At 48.3% G+C, this 18,821-nt stretch overlaps 1 protein-coding gene across 4 annotated transcripts in view; it reads left to right on the forward strand.

The window, feature by feature from the left end:
* INPP5B (inositol polyphosphate-5-phosphatase B) overlaps positions 1-18,821 on the forward strand; it is a 957,269-nt gene that overhangs the window by 669,145 nt on the left and 269,303 nt on the right. For all 4 annotated transcript variants that reach the window (XM_085647875.1, XM_085647876.1, XM_085647878.1 and 1 more), the window contains one exon: positions 2,610-2,720. In XM_085647875.1, coding sequence (XP_085504001.1) covers positions 2,610-2,720 — 111 coding nt within the window. The remainder of the gene's footprint in view (positions 1-2,609; positions 2,721-18,821) is intronic.

Consider the following 18,821-nt stretch of genomic DNA (forward strand, 5'->3'; position numbering starts at 1 on the left):
ATGCAAATCTGGCTTGACCCTGTACATCATGGGACCAATCCAGCCTGAACTGCCAGGCTAGCTCCTCCCTGGACTGAAAACAAGCATCCTGGGACCGGTTTTGGGTTATTGCCCCTCATCAGCCAGGCGAGCTTGAATTCAGTGGCAAAGTGAGCACAACTAATAAATAGCGGGCCTGCTGAGGCCGAGCCATGCACAAACTGCAAGCTGTGGCTATTGGTCATGTCCCGCGCTAGGCCGAACCACAGCTAGACTCTGACAGGTGGGGTCTCTACAACTTCTCCACATAGTATTTACACATGGGTGTAGTCTGTGCGTTATTGGTGTTTACACATGGGTCATTCGGGACCCACAACACTACAGAGAGCATGGAAAACTCACCTCGGCCTAGCCACAGCCTGGCCCCGGAGACTCGGCCCTCCTGCGTCTCTTGCTCCTCAAAGATCACCTGTTTGTAGCAAAAGGAATTGTCCCCTGAATGGAGAATCCACATATGGTAAAAGGACCCTCTAAATCTGCGTATGTACATGTATTCTCCATTTTGCAGTCTGTAACTTGTAATTGCGCAGTACAGGGGTGCAGTTACCTTCCAGGATGGGTTTTTCTCGGCCCACTAATACCGGCACCTCTGACCCATACAACTCCTAATCGGGCCCTTTGTGTTGAATGGTTGGAGAAAAGATGTCGATGGGGAGGGACCTGGTGAGCGATTTTTTTTTTTTTTTTTTTTTTTTTTAAATAAAGGTTACCTCATAAATAAAAAGTTGTTATAGGAGAGATCAGGAAGCCTGCTTGTGATTTTGCCTACTATTTGGAATGATACTCGAAGCTTATATTTTCAAAGTTAGCACAGTATTTCAGGGCCTGCTTTACAGTTCGCCGACACAAACGTGATGGATATCCAGTCGCTGTCTTTTAAGTGCGTGACACGTTTGTGATGGGGTAACCCGTCCACCGAACTCGAAATCAGGCCCTTAGTGTTTTCCCGGAGGGTTAGGGGGTTGATTTGATAAAGACTGTGTGTCTATGTGCATTGCAGAATTAAACAGAAAATATTAACGATCCATTCAGGTGATGTAATTATCCGCCTACCAAAATTGCCTTCTATCACAACTGTTGTCTCTTCAGGATCACTGTACTTCCCCTCCCGCCCTTTATTTCAGTGGGACCACCTGCTAGGTAATCAGAGACTTACAAGCTAGTCTCTGAGCCGCTAAGATGAACAGAGGGTTCTAGAGTGCCGATACTGTGATGTATGGGGCTGTCACCAGGTTCCATGCTAGCAACTCGAGTACTGTGGTTACCTTTATTTCCATGGTCTTGAAGTGGCATTCACGCAGAGATAAGTTATGCACACACGAGTGCTGCGAGTGGCGACCTTGTACATCAGTGCAGTTTTCCTCATCTTGCCTGGTAAGTCCCTCTTTCTTTTCTGATGAACAATAAGTTAAGTTAGCTCTGCATTGTCACCATCTTTTAGTGCCATTCACAGGGGTTTTCCCCAACAGGGTACCACTGTGTGGCAAGTCCGTATTGATTCTTATACCGCACTACATCGCTAGAACGTCCTTGAAAAGATGTCCTTTGGGCCATATTACCTTAGGAAAAGTGTTCTGACTATCTCATCTCATGGAGGCCGGTCTCAGGCCTTGCTTTAGCCTGCCATAAGGTGCACTACCATTACCAAACTCTCATAATAGAGGCTCAGCTTCGTTTTCGGTCTCTGTAATGACTAAACATATGACTAAACATATGATTTAAGGGTGGGTAGAAATATGACTTGTGCCAGAAATCAGCAAATGCCGTCAAGTCTGTCATCAGGCAGTGTTCACACTGCCTGAAATATTGACGAACAGGCCCACAAATTTAGCGCAACCAGTTTGCCTCCATTTTACGTCATGCAAGATTGCCAGAAAGCTTTGATGAAACAGGCATACAGGTGTCCCTGACATCCTGAGGACAACACTCTCAACATCATAGGCACTTAAAATGGGGGTACATTCTCAATGCCCACAGCTCTACCCATGCCACATGAGCATGGTGGAATCCCTTCAAAGTGTATCTAAACATGGTACCCTTTAACCACTAAGGTGGCAGAGGAGATGATTTTGTTGTTCTGTTAGTCCTAATGTTTTTCATTTAAATTCAGGTTGGCTCCTGCTTATCTGTGTGTCAAACATACTCCATATGTAGTCCCTGGTTACTTTTGATCAGGGTATCCTACATGACATAACATTTCAAACGGATTCATTGGAGGAGCACTTTTTCAAATGTGGAACCAGTGTTGTGACAAAGTTAATGCCGGTTGTGAGAGCAGATACTGAATATCTTCCCTATAGAAATACGATAAAAACGTTTAGGATGAAAAACAACATATTATGAATTACAATGTAAAATAAATAGTGCAAAGTCTTTTTAATACTGCAGACAAGATCGTGACTCTTAGGGTATAGTTTAGTTGAGTATCTGGGTTAAAATTCAGGATGCTTTGTAAGAAATGATTGGTTACTTTATTTAGTCCTGAATGTTTGTCGTAGGTTGAGGCCTTGTAAACTGGACATATAAGGATGGATAATAGAGCACATAAGTTGTGATGCTTTCTATTGCAGATTAAAGTACAGAATGACAAATTGTACCGGAAATCCTTTGAAGAAATTGTGCGCACTCTGGACAAAATGGAGAATGAGAGCATACCATCTGCACAGATTTCCCGGAGGGAGGTATGAAGATGTCTTGGAGTATTAATTTTTCAGGAATTTAAGCGTGACAATACAGTTAAATATTGTTCATTTGATGCAGGTATATTATGTCGGCTGAAGAAATTAGGTTTTCTTGTCAAAAGCCATTAATCTTTTTGAGTATGGGCTATATGAACAACATTTCATCCCAGATGAAAGAAAAATACCACATTTTGAAAACGAGAATGCAGAAGCCCTTTCAAAGGGCACCGTTAATTAGGACGGTGCAAGGGTTTTGCTCTGGAGGGCAATAAAGCTACAATGGATTTTGGGGTGGGAGGCGATAGGGCGTTTTGGCTTTGGCATGCACTCTTCCCCAATTAAGGAAGCCATTTTATGGGCCTTCTTTAGGTCAAGCCTACCAGGCAGTGCAGCTGGCTGGTTACAAAAGACCTGTTGTGGGTTTGACAAGAGCTTACAAGGGCTTATAGCATAACCATTGTTTACCATTGGTTGGCTTTATTGTCGTTCTCATTTGCTTACTTCTTATTCAACTGCTATCCTTGTCCAAGCGTGTCCATATTGTGTTTGTCCGTCCCCTGGAGCTTAGACTCTTTACCATCTCTCTCTAATTGGCTGACTCCTGTCCTTCCACTTCTCACTTTAAGGGAACTCCCTTTTTTTTCTTGAGTGGGAATGTGTTTTATAGTTTTCTCCCTCTTGTGTTTCTGCCTCCTCCCCAAAAATACCGGATTGCGCTGTTGTCTCCATGATATATTGCAAGCTCTGTCTCATGTGCGTCTTCTCCTCACCAAACTTCCCCATGCTCCGTTTTGCTTTTTCCTTTGTGTGCTTCTCCGGCCACCATTAGTTTTGCCTTTCCTTTTGTGCTGCTTTTCCCCTACCGTTAAGCACCCGCTCCACATTGCTGCCCAACCGCTCCATGTTGCTTCCCTACTTCCCCACCAACTGCTTGGTCCTTTTTTTTATAGATAATTTTTTCAGGGCAAGGCAGCAAATAATTGCTACTGACCCAGCTGCATTAAAAAAGCATTTTCACTCTACTTCATTTTCATACTTATTTTTACAGATCCTTCTCAGATGGATACATTTTAAAAATTGCACCCCATCATTTGCGTGGTATGCAAGCGTGCTCCAGAAAAATGACTATATATATATATATATTTTAACTACCGGCAGTCGCCAGTAGGTAGTTATAGTTAGGACCCAAGTTTCCATAGGAAAAGCATTTTTTGTTTTGCCAATAACTTTGGTGCCGCTTGGCGAATCTTCACGAATGTTTCACAAAACTTCCCCTTTTTGGTTCAGCTGCTGTGTTGAAGGTTTTGGGGTGATCCGTCAAGCAGGGGCTGAGAAAAAAGAGGGGGTCCCAAAACGTGTTTTCCCCATGTTCTGTCTATCGGGATTTATCATTTTTTGAACATGACTACAGCCCGAACCGCTGAACGGAATTACACCAAATGTGGTAGAAAGCTAGATGTTGGTCCAGAAAGCGTGCTTTTTGTTATTTGGTATAAATCCGTTCAGAAGTTTTAGAGATATTTAAGTTTAAAAAATATAGAAATTGGGGAGCCCAACAGCCTACTGAAACCCTTCTGAAATTTGATTGGCTGCCAACACTTCAACCAGGAAGTGTTTGTCAGCCATCTTAAGACTCGGTTGAACTGAGTCCCACAAAAAATGTAGAATGAAAAAATGAACAGGGAGCAGGATGGAAACCCTGACCTCCTAGGCCTTTTGGGGGTGGGGGTTCCCCGGGGACCCCCCAGGGCCCAGAAAGGCATTTGAAAAAAACAAGTTTGGCTTCGTTAATTATTTCCCCTGGGTGGGCCAGATCCCGGTGGCATTTATAATCATAGGAGGAGGGGGCGCACCGCCCCACCTGGCTTATTGTGCCCCGGGGACCACCACCTCCCTGTGGCTTCTTTAAATATCATGCATGGAATATAGCCTCCCCCTCTGCCCCGGCGACCACCACCTCTCCGGGGCAAACAAAACAAAGGAGGGGGTTCACGCTGCTCCCTTCCTGGAGCACTAGATGGCCCTAGGGACCCCCAGGGCTGGCTCCAGCAATGTTCTGGGATGCCCACCCTCAGGACATTGCAGTTTGCTATGGCCAAGCCATAGCAAAGTCTGCTCTGCTTCGTGCAAGCGAGACCAGAAAATGCTCTCGCTTACATGAAGTGGAGCAGAATTGCTTTTGGACAGATGGAGCTGCATATTAGCAGCTCCCTCTGTCAAAAAGCAATGGCGGCTCCCTTAGGATACGGGGAGCTGGCAGTGACCATGGGGGCCTTCAGGGTCCCTCCGCAGTCCCATTGATGATTGGGTGCCACGGTGTAACCCACTTTAAATGGGCAAGCGCTGGGGGATGGGGTCCCCAATGCGGCCCAGGGACGGGGGCCACACAGCCCTCCACCCCGTCTGTAAAAAGCCAGGCCCGGGGAAAGGGGGCCCTGGGGCTGAAATTGGCTCGGGAAGGGGGCCCCGTCCCCCTCCCCTTTTTTACATAAAAAAATAACTAAAGAAGTGGCTAAGCCCTGGGGGATGGGGGTCTCCAGGACAGAAATAGGCGTGGGAGGGAGGCCGCTTGAAGGCTGGGCCTTGGGGGATGGGGTCCACGGGGACGAAATCGGCCCGGGGAGGGGAGCTGAACAGCTCCCCTCCCCCATTAAAAAAAAAAGGCCATGCCACGGGGATGGGGTCCCAGGGGCCCAAATGGACCCAGGGAGCTGGGGCCTAGTGGCCCTCCTCCCCTAAAAGAAATGAAAACAAAAGCGGGACCGGCAAGTCGACAGAGGCCTCGCCCCCTTAAACACGCATCCCGGCACAGTGCTGGTTGTGGGATGAAGTCCCCATGGATGCTGAGAGTCCTTGGGGTTTAGGAACCCCTTCTGTTACCTCCAGTAAGTCCCAGACAGTGGGATTGTTGAGAGGGCTTAGAAGCCACGCTCCTTTTCTCCACCACTCTGCAAACGCGCCTCCAGACACACTACTGGTTGGGGAATACATTCCACTTTTCTCCTGAGGGTCTCAGGACTAAAGTGGACTTCTTCCCCCAACCAGTAGTGCACCAGGAGGCGTGTTTGCATAGTGGTGGAGAAAGGGGGCGGGGCCTTTTAATACCTCTCAGCAATCCAGCTGTGTGAGTTTTACTGGAGGTAACAGGAGGGGTAGTTGGCCCCAAGGACCCTCACGAGCTAGGGGGACTTCATCCCTCAACTAGTAGCGCGCCAGGAGACACGTTTGCAGAGTGGTGGAGAAAGGGGAGTGGCCACCGAAAACCTCTCAGCCAAGACACTGTGTGGGACTTACTGGAGGTAATAGGAGGGGTAGTTGGCCCCCAAGGACCCTCAATAGCCAAGGGGACTTCAACCCCCTACCAGTAGTGGGCCAGAAGGCTCGTTGGCAGAGTGGTGGAGAAAGGGGGCTTGGCCTCCGACAACCTCCCAGCCAACTACCCCTCCTTTTACCTCCAGTAAGTCCCAAACAGTGGGATTACTAAGTGGTCTTCGGAGGCCTCGTCCCCTTTCTCCACACTCTACAAACACGCCTCCTGGTGCACTACTGGTTGGAGGATGAAGTCCACTTTACTCCTGAGGGACCTTGGGGGCCAAGAAGCACACTTGGTACTTTCTGTAAGTCTTACAGAGTTTGATTCCTGGGAGCTGGTCAGAGGCCCCACCCCCTTTCTTCACTACTCTGCAAATGCTATTACTACTTAAACGAGCACTGGCAATGCCAATAGGCCTTGCGTTTGCGAGAGTTAGAGCAATTGGTGTTGTAAATGACAATGTATTTCACCTATTTGTTTAACTCTGGAGTGGATGTATGTGGTATGGAGTGGAATTATGTGGGTTGGATTGGAATTGTTAGTTGTGGAATTCTGTGGGGTTAAATTATGTGGTGTGGAGTGAATTTGTATAGTGGAATTATGTGGCATGGTGGATTTTATAGGGGTTGGGGGCTGTCAAGAATAATTATGAAGACAAACACAGGAGCTGCAGCAGCAACAGGGAGTTAGGGGAACAACAGAGGAGGTGGGTGGGATGTGGGCTGTCTGTGCCTAAAACTAAACATTGGAGTTGTAAGTGACAATGTCTTTTACCCATGTATTATGGAGTGGAGCTGATGTATGTGGTGCAGAGTGGAATTATGTGGGTTAGATTGGAATTGTGTGGCATGGAATACTGTGGTGTGGTTTTGTGTAGTGGCATTATGTGGCAAGGTGTGCAGTGGAATTATGTGGATAGCAATTATGTGGTATTGAGTGTGGAGTGTAATTATGTGGATTTGTATTTTGTGTTGTGGAGTGGAATGTAGTGAAGCATAATTATGTGTTGTGCTGTTGAATTTTGTGGCATGATGTGGAATTCTGTGGTGTGATTTGAATGTATGTGATGTCTTATGGAGTTGAAATGTGTTTTGTTGTTGAATTATGTTGTGTGGAATGGAAATGTGTGGAGTTGAATTGTGTGGCGTGGAACTGTGTGTCGTTGAGTTAAATGCTGATTGCAATTATGTGGTATGGTGTGCAGCGTATTTTTGTGAATTGTTGCTATGTGGCATAGAGTGCTTTTATGTGAGGTATATTTATCTGGTATTGAGGTGAGAGTAATTATGTGGAGTTGAATCATGTTGCGTTGAGTGGTATTATGTGGAGTGTAATTATGTTGGCTGTTGTTGAATTGTATAGCAGTGAATTGTGTGGTGTTGTATGTCATGTTAATAAGAATACTGTTTGAAGATCCGGGAATGCCCTCAAGACCAAAGATACAGACCTCATTATGCCCACCTGAACGTTGCAGTCATTTACATTATGGAGACATCTGGTGTACAAAAGCCAACAAGTGAAGCCTACATTTTGATCTATGGCCAGGTGGAGAGAAAAGCAAAAATCAAGTCCCGACATAAAGTCTGCTCATGGGAGGAATATACAATTGATTTGTTCAATAACTTGCTTATCATTTTATCATGCTACTATGAACTATGTACCTTTTACTTTAAATCACAAATCTTATTTAAGACGCAAATGTACGTAACATAAATGTGTTTTCACTAAGTGTCTACTACAAGCACAAGGAGATGATGGACGGAACGCTGAAACTTTTCAGACACCCCCAGTCACAGATCTAGGTTGAATCCATCATCGTTCTTTAGCTCACTTCGCCAGTTCAGACCCATCTATATGCAAATCAGTCTTGACCCTGTGCCTCATGGGAATAGTCTAGCCCGAACTGCCAAGCCAGGTCTTCCTTAAACCGGAAACAAGCATCCTGGGACCGGTTTCTGGGTAACACCCTTCACTCCTTTAAGCTTCCCTCACAAAGTTAGGTAAGATAGTATTGGAGATACCTGGAGCAACCAAGGGGGCGGTCCCAAGTGTTTCTTCAAACATTGTTGAAGTTGAGAATATTTAGAGGAGTGTTGTATAGGAAGATTACATTTCTCGCATAGTTGAGAGAAGGTTTTTAAATTTCCATCATGAAGAAGTTGATCTGGGGAGTAAATGCCAGCTGCTTGCCATAAAGGCCAAGATAAAGTGCGACCATTGATACGGATAGCTGAATTATTCCATAGGGGAGCCTTAACATGAATACGCGCGCTTGAGCCTAGTATACGATTTCACCTCTGCCAAGATTTGTGCATGCCTGATAAGATTGGATTTTTGGGGTCAGAAGAACTAGTGCCACTACCATATAAAAGAGAAAGACTTGAATCCTTGGATAAAAGATGACGCTCAATGGAAACCCATTGCGGAATATCTTTAGTTCCTGGCAGAAAATAAGAGAATTGGGAGATGTGTAGAGCAAGGGTCTAGTGTTCGATGGATGGAAGACCCATACCTCCATATAACTGGTGGGCCTTTAATATTGCCATAGCATGACGTGGTTTAGCTGAGCCCCATATGAAGATCTTAATCTTTAATCTATTGATCTAAGGGTAGCTAAAGGAATCTGGAGGGGAAGCATACCTAAAATATAAATGAAACGCGGAAGGGTGACCATTTTGATAGCTTGAACTCTTCCCCAAAGAGATAGTCCTAGAGCTTTCCACTTCACAAAATCCCTCTGCATTTGAGAAAATAGAGAAGTTAAGTTGTCTGCAGCCATAATTTCCAAAACTTTATTGACTAAATTTCCTAGGTATTTAAGATGTGAAGACTGCCAATGAAAAGGAAATTCGTGAATCGCTGCCTTTGTAGTGCTATCAGAAATGGGTAATGTTTCACTTTTGCCCAAATTTATTTTATAACCCGAAAAGGAGGGGAAATCATTAATAATTTGAAGGAGGGACGGGAGAGATCGGGAAAGATTACTAAGAGTAAGAAGGATATCATCTGAATATAAGTAGATTTTAGAATGTCCAATTGGGGGGGACACCTATAATATCATCAGATTGACGGATTGCAGCAGCAAGTGGTTCCATTGCTAAAAGAAAAAGAAGGGGGTATAACGGGCAACCCTGGCACGTTCCTCTCCGAATTGGGAATGTATTAGATACAAATTCATCACAATTTACCTGAGCTGAGGGGTTATCATATAATAAACGCACTTTAGTGTTGAATTGATCACCCAAACCAAATCTGTGCATTATAGTAGAAAGGTATTCCAACTCAATGTGGTCAAACGCTTTTTCTGCATCAAGCGAAAGGGCCAAGGCATCTTCTGAAAGATGTTTAGCAGACCACAATGTGTGGGCCAGTGAACAGAGATGAATCCGAGAGGAATGCCCCGGAACAAAACCCACTTGAGTATAATGTATTAAGGAGGGCCGTACTTTGCGGAGTCGAGACGCCAAGATGCTGGCCAGGATTTTAATGTCACAATTCAATAAAGAAATGGGACGATAGCTACCGCATAAAAGAGGGTCTTTGCCAGGTTTAGGTAGTACGGCTATAACTGCCTTATTAGAAAGAGGTCCCAATGATGACTCTTTATCAGCCTCAAGAAATGCAGCATGCAAAGTATCAATCATATCATGCCCTACCCATCTATACATTTCAGCAGGGAAACCATCCTCCCCAGGAGCTTTATGATAAGGCAAAGCAGCAATAGCTTTAGAGATCTCATCTCTTGTGATTTTACCATCAAGTAGAGCTCTACCATCATCAGAAAGATGCAGAAGATTCACCTTCGCTAGAAAAGAGGACATCTTATGTAGGTCTATTTGGTTACCTGGAGTATATAGGGATTGATAAAAGGAGGCAAATTCATTAACTATCTCTTGGGGCCTTGTAAGTATGTCACCTTGAGTCGATCGGATAGCTGGAATAGCCATTGCAGCTTCTCTTTGACGTAATTGTGCAGCTAACAACCTCCCGACCTTCTCCCCTTGCTCGTAATGTCTCCCCTTCATACTTTTAATTTTTTTTTTTTTTTTTTTTTTTTATTAGCATTTGAAACGTATACAAAATTAATACAACCAGAACCTGGTGGTCACAGTATAACAGCATCCATCATCCGTTTGTGCATTCTTAATCAAAGGTCCTTCACACCCTCCGAGACCTCACCGGAGTTTAACAGAAAACACGCATTCAGTTCTCCTGAGACTGCTGCAGATATTGAGTCAAGTATTGCCAGAAGTCTCGCGGTTTTGACCTGGTGGGCAGTTCTTCTTCATACGTTTTTAGTGTGTCTTTACAGTACGTTAAATCAGCAATCCAGTCTGTAAGCTTTGGCGCCCTCCTGCCATTCCAGCAGAGCGACACTCTCCGTTTGGCCAACAGCAATGAGATTACACAAAACTTGCGCTTTTGAGCCTTCACCCCAGGCAGTAGACCCAACAGGCAAGTGCGAGCATTGCATCCCACTTCACCCCCCACCATTTTCCCCAGCATCTGCGTCACCTGCGTCCAGTATTCCGCAATCGCCCCACATGACCATGCTAAGTGAATGAAATCTGCCCCTTCCTCATTGCAGCGTTCACATCTGGAATCCCCGCGTAGCCCATATTTATGTAATCTGGCAGGGGTATAATATGTCTGGTGTAAGTATTTGAAGTGGATAATGCGCAGATTGCCATTAGGTGTCAGCATACCAGTCAATGCGCAGGCTGTAGCCCAGTCTTCCTCAGTCAGGGGAACATCTAGTTGGCAATTCCATTTACCCATAGCTTTATGTGTGGTTGCCGCAATGTCACCTTGCATTTTAGTATAGAGCGTGGACACCAGGTTTGTAGCCTTAGGCGTGGTAATCACCCACTGTAAAGCGGCCAACACCGGTGGTTCCTCCGGGTATGTGGGGTACATTTTTTTAATGCCGTTTTGTATCCTGTGGTAATTAAATTTGAACAGTAGTGTCTGATTACTAATAAATGTCAGGTTTTCAATCGTTTTAAAGCTACCATTTTCATAAAGATCTCCCAGAGTGTCAATGCCGACCTGTCGCAGTAATCCGACCCCCACCTCCTCTTGGGTGACCGAAATCTCTGGATGCCAGTGCAGCCGGAGCGCCGGAGCGTATAGCGGCAGTTTATTAGCTCTCCTGCCCATAAGATGCCAGGCTTTGTTCGTGGCATCGATCGTATTGATGTCATTCTTATGTAACGGTGGTCTACGATGCGTTATGACTGCTTCCAGCGGGATTGGCAGAGCGTCCCCCTCCTCAATTGCAGTGTGTGTTAAGTATGGGATTTTGTGGTACCAAAAATGGGCGTATTGCGCTTGCGCACATAGGTAATACAGGAAAAAATCGGGAACTCCGAAACCCCCCTGGCAATATGGCAATGTAAGCGTCTGTAATTCAATCCGAGCTGTTTTTCCCGCCCAAATTAACTGGAGGACCAGCGAGGTGATGCGACGAAAAACCTCTGTAGGGGGCTGTATGGGTATGTTATTGAAGAGGTACAGTAATTTAGGCAGTAGCACCATTTTTACAATGGCAATACGGTCCGCCAGAGATAGCGGTAACTGATTCCATCTTCGCACCTTCCCCTCCAATGCATCTATTACCCTCCCATAGTTTGTCCTAATGAAGATTTCAGGGTCGCGGTGATACCACACACCCAGATATTTCACCGGGTCAGTCTGCCATTCCAAGGGGTACTCCATGGGGTGCGGTCTTGTGCTATCCGTCAAGGGAATAATCACAGATTTAGCCCAGTTTATAGTTATACCAGAGTGATGTGCGAATTTGATATATTCTCTTAGCAATGGGTTTAGGTTTTCCCCCGGGTCCCTCACATATAGTAACATATCGTCGGCATATAATGATATGTGCAGTGGTCTTTGCGGAAATTGAAGAGCCGAATAATGATGTCCTTGTCTAATTTTACATGCCAGTGGCTCCAGCGCTAGGGCAAACAATAGTGGGGACAAAGGACATCCTTGTCGAGTCCCCCTACAAATATTGATGGGCTCCGAGATGTATTTTTTCACCCGGACTCGCGCCACCGGTGTGTCATACAGCAGGTGTATCCATTGGAGAAACATGGGCGGAAATCCCATCCTCCGTAGCACTGTGGTTAAATATGGCCATTCTAACGAATCAAAGGCCTTGGCCGCATCTAGAAACACCGCCGCAGCCTTGGTCGTGGGTATCGGGTAATGGGACAATGCAAATAGAGTCCTCGTATTGTGTGCAGTGGATCGCGATGGGATGAACCCAGACTGATCCGGCAAGATCAGCTTAGGCATTAAAGGGTTCAGCCGGGCAGCGAGCAGTTTGGCCAATATTTTATTGTCCACATTTATGAGAGACAGGGGTCTATACGAGTCACAGAGCTCTGGATCTTTTTGTGGTTTGAGCAGTGCCAGCAGGAGTGCCTCCCGTAGAGTCGGCGGCAGGCGCTGCTGCTCATGGGCGTTACCATACATCTCCACCAGGCGAGGCGCTAGCTGGTCTACAAAGGCCTTATAGAATTCGCACGTAAACCCGTCTGGGCCGGGCGCTTTACCATTTGGTAATGATTTAATCACTTCCGTGACCTCTTCTACCGTGATGGGCAGGGACAGATACTCCCTATGTGTGTCTGATAGCCACGCTATCGTCACGTCCTCTAGATACTCCAGTACCTCGGCCGGGTCCGCTGTAGGCCTGGAGGCATATGTTTCACCATATGCAAGCACGAACTCGCTTAATATTTCCTGTGCGCCAAATTTCTTATCCCCCTCTTTGTTGCGTACCATATGAATGGTCTGCGGTGTGCGACATTCACATATGTTAGCTGCCAACTGTCTGCCCGATCTACCCCCCTCTCCGTAAGCCCTGGCTATCTGCCTCTTCATCGTGTATTTAGTTTCCTCTTCCGCATATTTTTGGTACTCAGTAAGTATTATTCTAATGTCTCCCAGTATTTTAGTATCCTGTGTTCTCTCATATTCCCCCTCCAGCAGTCTCAGTTTGTCTTCTCTTGTCGTTAGTTGTTGCCGTATGTCTTTTAGGATACCAGCGTTCGTGCTTATACAAACACCGCGGATCGTTGCTTTGAAAGCTTCCCACAGTATGCTGGGATCTTTCATAGTAGGGGCATTGTGAGCAAAATAGTCCTGTATCGCCTGAGCAATGGTGTCTACATACATTGAATCTAGGAGAGCTTTTGCGTTAAATCTCCAACTGAAAGGGGGTGGTATGTAGTGTGGGAATTCCACAGATAAGAGCACTGGATTGTGATCAGACAGTGTTCGTGGTAAGTGTCTAACCTCTCTGGTCCATAGGGCAACGTCCCCAGATACCAACCAGTAATCGATGCGGGACCAGCTGCCGTGCGCCGCAGATGCGTGCGTGGCCTCCCTCCCCTCCGGATTCCTACGTCTCCAAATATCAATAAGCCCCCTCTCCACCATTATGTCTTGCAAGACATGCAGCGCCCGTTTGTGAGGCTCAGTCGTTGAGCCGGATCTGTCTAGATCATCCTGTAACGCTATGTTGAAATCTCCACCCCAAATTAAATGCGCATCCTGAATGTCCCTCAGCTTGCCCCACAGGGAATGATAAAATTGCGGATCATCCACATTTGGCCCGTATGTGCTTACAATGGCCAGTCTTTGCCCCCTCAGTGTACCTGTAACAATCACAAAGCGCCCTAAGTCATCTGTCACTGTATTTTCTATCCAAAACTGTAGTCCCCTTTTGACCAGTACTAACACCCCTCTAGCGTAGGATGAGTACAGAGATTGATGCACTGACTCAGCCCATCTCCGCCCCACACTTGACGTATGCGTCGGTGCACAGTGCGTCTCTTGTATTAGTGCAATATCTACGTGCTGCCTATCAAGGTATGCTAGCGTCTGTCTGATTTTTTTGGGGTTGTTAAGCCCCCGCACATTCCACGTCAGTAATTTGAGGCGACTCGCCTCTACCCCTGCTGCCCCCATTTACAAAGATTGCTAGTCTGGTATACCCAACACCGGCAGGCAGTGCGCATGCTCCAGTGTCTCTCCGAGCGCACAGTGACCTCATTGTTCTCTAGCAGAAGGATTCGGACTTCAGCGATGCGTCTCATACACTGCGACCAACCAATCAACTGTTCAACTCCTTTCCCCCTCCCCCCTCCCACTTTAGCACCCCAATCATGCCAAAGACACACCCCACAGAAGTAGATTAACATAAGTTAACGGAATTCGTGGATCACCCGCTTGGGGGGATCGCCCAGAGCACACAACTCCATCCAACTAAATGGATGTGGACGGGAGTTCAATTTAAGTCAGAGCCTAGATTCACATCATGTAGTGTAGGTAGCCCACTGCCAGTGAACATATCTCACAGTGACCATGTTATCAAATATTTCCTGCCACCCCCCCCCCGCACAGCCTTTTCACTTTTTTCCAATGGACTGCATCTCAATAATATTCTCACAGCTAGCCCTGCTGTCATCCCTGCATCAGTGGGTGTCCGCCAGCGCGCAGTCCACCACCCTCATCAGTCTGTCCAGCACCTCTTAGTTCCTTGGTCCCAGCAGCGCCACCCATAGGCCCATAATGCTTGCCAGTAATGCAGTCTCGAGTTGTGGTGCGCTACCCTTTCAACAACAAGCCTCAACCAACAGGTCCGATGTCCATACGATCTGTACGCACCTCAGGTAGCCAGAGTTCAGCAGCCAGAGCAGACCCTCATCAAGGCACACACCACTTGTACTTACAGTCTACAGCAGCCCAGGTACGGCTCACATTCAAAGCTGGGCAACAGTGCATTGTCCCGAACGTTCCGGGGATGGCCCAGGCCAAGCATCTCGCCAAGGGCAGACATTACTTCAACCATGTGTACCTCGCTATGTCGCTTGTAGAAACCCTCTCTCCTGCCACCTGCTAGTCTGCATCCGGATTCTGATCCTGTCTCTGCCGCTCTTTACGTTTGGTGCCGATGTGTTTGACGAGCTCCTGCGCCGCCCTCAGCGTGTGACACACCGTCGCTCGGCCCTCATGTGTCACTCGGAGCCTGGCTGGATATAGCATGGCATAGTCGATTCCAAGGTCACGTAGTTTTTTCTTAACGGGGTTGAATTCCTTCCGCGCCAACTGGACCGCCACCGTAAAGTCCGGGTAGAATTCCAGCGTATTGCCTTGATGTGTTATTTGCCGCTTTTCCCGCGCCAACCGTAGGATGACATCACGGTCTCTATAGTTAAGGACTCTAGCAACTATAGGGCGTGGAGGCGCTCCCGGTTTTGGTCGCGGCGCCAGTGAACGGTGCGCTCGCTCAATCAGGAACATTGGGGACAGGCTCTCCGCGCCAAAGACGCTTCGGATCAACTCCTCTATATACGTTTCCATGCGTCCAATGTTGGTGGATTCTGGAACCCCCGTGATTCGTACGTTATTGCGCCGCGACCGCGCCTCCAAATCCTCCGCCTTAGTTTTCAGCACATCCAGGAGTTTCTCAGCCTCCGCACATTTTTGGGCCGTGGCCTGGGACATATCCTCCAATGCTCCAATGCGATTTTCGGCCTCCACCAGTCTCTCCCCATGGCCATCCAGCTTTGCCGCCATATTATCAACCCGTAGCGTGATAGTGTCCAGTTTGCCGTTTATGTCCTGCAGGCTCTGCTGGATGGCCTGTAGCACTCCTTCCATCCCCGTGGAGACCACTTCACCAGTGGCCAGGGCAGTGTCCGCCAGCGTCGCGGCGCCCTTTGCCTGTCGCTTGGATTCAAACGAAAGCTTGGATTGAGCCCTATCCGGCTTCCCCATATCCCTGCCTGTCACCACCAGCCACCAGAAAGATCGATTTATGGGTCTCCCCCACTGATGTGTCGCAAGTCCTCGCCCGCAGTGTCAGAGAGCCCCAGTCATTCCATGCGCAGGGTTCCTATGCGCTCTCAGCATCCCGGACGGCCATGTCCGCACCAGCGCCCAAGTCCGATCATGGCACGGCGCACACAGCGCCCTGACGTCTTGTTCTTCACCAAGGGGGCCCCGCAGCCGGCAGCCACTGCACCGCCGGGCAGCTAGCAGTTCAGGCAGCCTCCAGGCACCCGCGGGAGTCAACCCCACGTATTCGTCTTCTCTAGCAGGGGGGCGCCTACAGCCAGTCCTCCAGTGCTCTCTGCGCGGTGGCGACCATCACATGCAGCCGCCCGTGACACACACGCACCGACCCAGCGGCCCCCCGCAGTCACGATATGCAGCCCCGAGTCCACGGGCCTCACAGGGAGTCAGAACCACCGGGCAGGCAGTGATACAGCAGACATACGGGCAACGGCTCACCTACACGCCGTCCACAGGCGCGGTCCGCTCCAGGATCGTCCACAACGCCAGCGGGTCACTCATCGGTGCATTTGAGTGCCGTCAGCGCCATCCACTTCCCATTCCGAAGCGCGAGTCCGGCTCCGCCGCCATTTCGCGCCTCACCAGCTAGCGGGATAGCGACCTCTGGAAGGCGGGCAGATCGGAGCCGCCCCGTCAGCGCTATGGGGCAGCAGAACTCTCAGAAGCCTCCGCTCACCAGGGCAAGCTGCATCGCTGTTCTCTTCGGCTTTTCAGCACCGCAGCTCCTAGTTCCTCCGGGCGGCGCCATCTTGTGATCCATGAATCACGACCTCAGCCAGTCGATCAACGGCTCATCGCCGAGTCCACCGCACCATTAAGCGATTCTGCTCCCCAGCCATGTGTAGCCGCTCGGTTCCGATCCTCTGGACAGTAAGTTTCCGCTGATTTTAGCCCTCCACACGGTCTTTTACGCCGTTTTTCATCCCCGTCCGGCGAAGCTGTCTCACAAGGCAGCCATTCCGCTGTGCGCCCTCTAGCGCCCCCCCTCCCCTTCATACTTTGTTAAGCTTATTCAGCTTTGGATGTAAAGAGACTATTAAGGGACATGCATGCTTGCTCCAATAATTTGCGATTATGCAAGGTAGGATCTGATGTATATAGACGAGAGTAAGATTGAATGTCTCGTTCTAATTCTGCTTGCTTTGCAATATTTTTCTCATTGGCGAGTTCTGCATCACGCATTAACTGTCCCCTAATAGTGGCCTTAGCTGCTGCCCATATAGTCCTGGTGGAAGTGACAGAGCCCTGATTAATAGAGAGATAATCTTGGAGATGGGATTGTAATTGAAGTTTACCCGTGGGTGTCCTGTGTCTCCGAATGCTCATACACCATGGTTTATGCCCTGGTCGGGATAGACCTAAATCTAGAAGTAAAAGGACAGGAGGGTGATCAGACAAGGCCGCTTCTAGGATATGAGACTCCATGACCAATTGGACCACTTTGTGTGATATCAGAAAGTAGTCTAAGCGGGAAAATGTGCCATGCGAGGATGAAAAGAACGTATACTCTTTATCTTGTGGATGACTAAGACGCCAATGGTCAACCAAACTGTTAGACCTGGCACCTTGGCGTGAGTTTCCCTTCCACTTTTTGATGGTGTGCCTCGATTGTTTTGCTGGTGTTGTCCGCTCAGGGCACTGCGCCACGGCTAATCCGTGCCGCAGTGCAAGTGCTCCCGGGGTAAAGTATACCTGTAATTGATGTCCATGATTGGTTTATTGGATTCACTGTCAGTCCCCAGTAAAGTGCACCAGGGGTGCCAGGGCTTGTAAATGCCAATGCTGCTGGTGGGCTTGCAGCGCTGGTTGCGCCACCCACGGAAGCGGCCTTGTAAAGTGTGTCTAGGGTCTGCCACCGCAGACCCTGTGCGCGGTCCGGGACCGTCGCGCTGACTGCGCAAGTGCCCCCACTTGCCAGTCCCTAAACCTTCCCTTACCTACATATTAGCCACCCCTCTGGTAGGCCCACGGGCAGGGTGCATTGTAGGCATAAGGTAGGACATGCCCTGATGTGTGTGGCATGTCTTAGTAGTGAATTACAGCCATTTTCGTTCTTCACTATTGAAGGCTACCTGCTCTCCATAGGCCAGAATGGGCTGCCGGGATCACACCAACGCTGTGACCCCAGTGGACTCAGAGAGCATGGTAGAGTGTCAAGTTTAGTAGGCCTGAACTCAGAATAATAAAATACTTCTTGTAGTCAAGTTTATTTTAATATCCTGGGTTTGTAAATACTACTTTTAGAAAGTTAGTATTTACTGACCTGGCCATTCAGTCCGCCTCTGCTGTGTGTGTGTGTTCTGCCTGGCAACAGTAGGGAGCAGGGTTGGGGAATCCCCCGAGACAGGTTGGCTGCCAGGTGGTGGGTAGAGAGGTGACACCTGGATGGGTGGGAGGAGTACACCTTGACTCTTGAATAGCCCTGTGCTCTGCCACCCCAAAGCCGGCGCCGCCCCCTGTGGGGCGGCTGATGTCTCTGCCCTGCTGCTGAAAGGAAAGAGCAGAGTCACCATAACAAAGTGCTCCAGAACTGGACTGAGCCAGGCCTAGGCCCCCTGGCGCTAAAGAACAAAAGAATCATGGTATAAAAGTAGGAGCCTGGCTCCTAAGAATCAGAATCCTGTTTACCACAAAGAACCTCTGCCCGACTAGAAGGAGAAGAAGACGCTGGAGGAGCTGGCCTGCTGCTTGCCTTGCTGAGAAAGGAGAGGAAGAGACTACTGAAAAGACTTTGCTACTTTGTGCTTGAACATTCTCCAAGGGCTTGATCTGAGCTTGCCCCCTGAACTGAACCCCAGGAACAGTGGGTTCTCTGTGTTCTTGCTCATCCTCCAATTCGAGCCGTGTGTGCATCCCGCTGGAAAGAGACTGCGCCCCTCATCGCCCCTCCTAGGGCCATGACACTCCGAAGCTCG

This window comes from Triturus cristatus, chromosome 3_2 (genome assembly GCF_964204655.1).
Source record: "Triturus cristatus chromosome 3_2, aTriCri1.1, whole genome shotgun sequence".
NCBI lineage: Eukaryota > Metazoa > Chordata > Amphibia > Caudata > Salamandridae > Triturus > Triturus cristatus.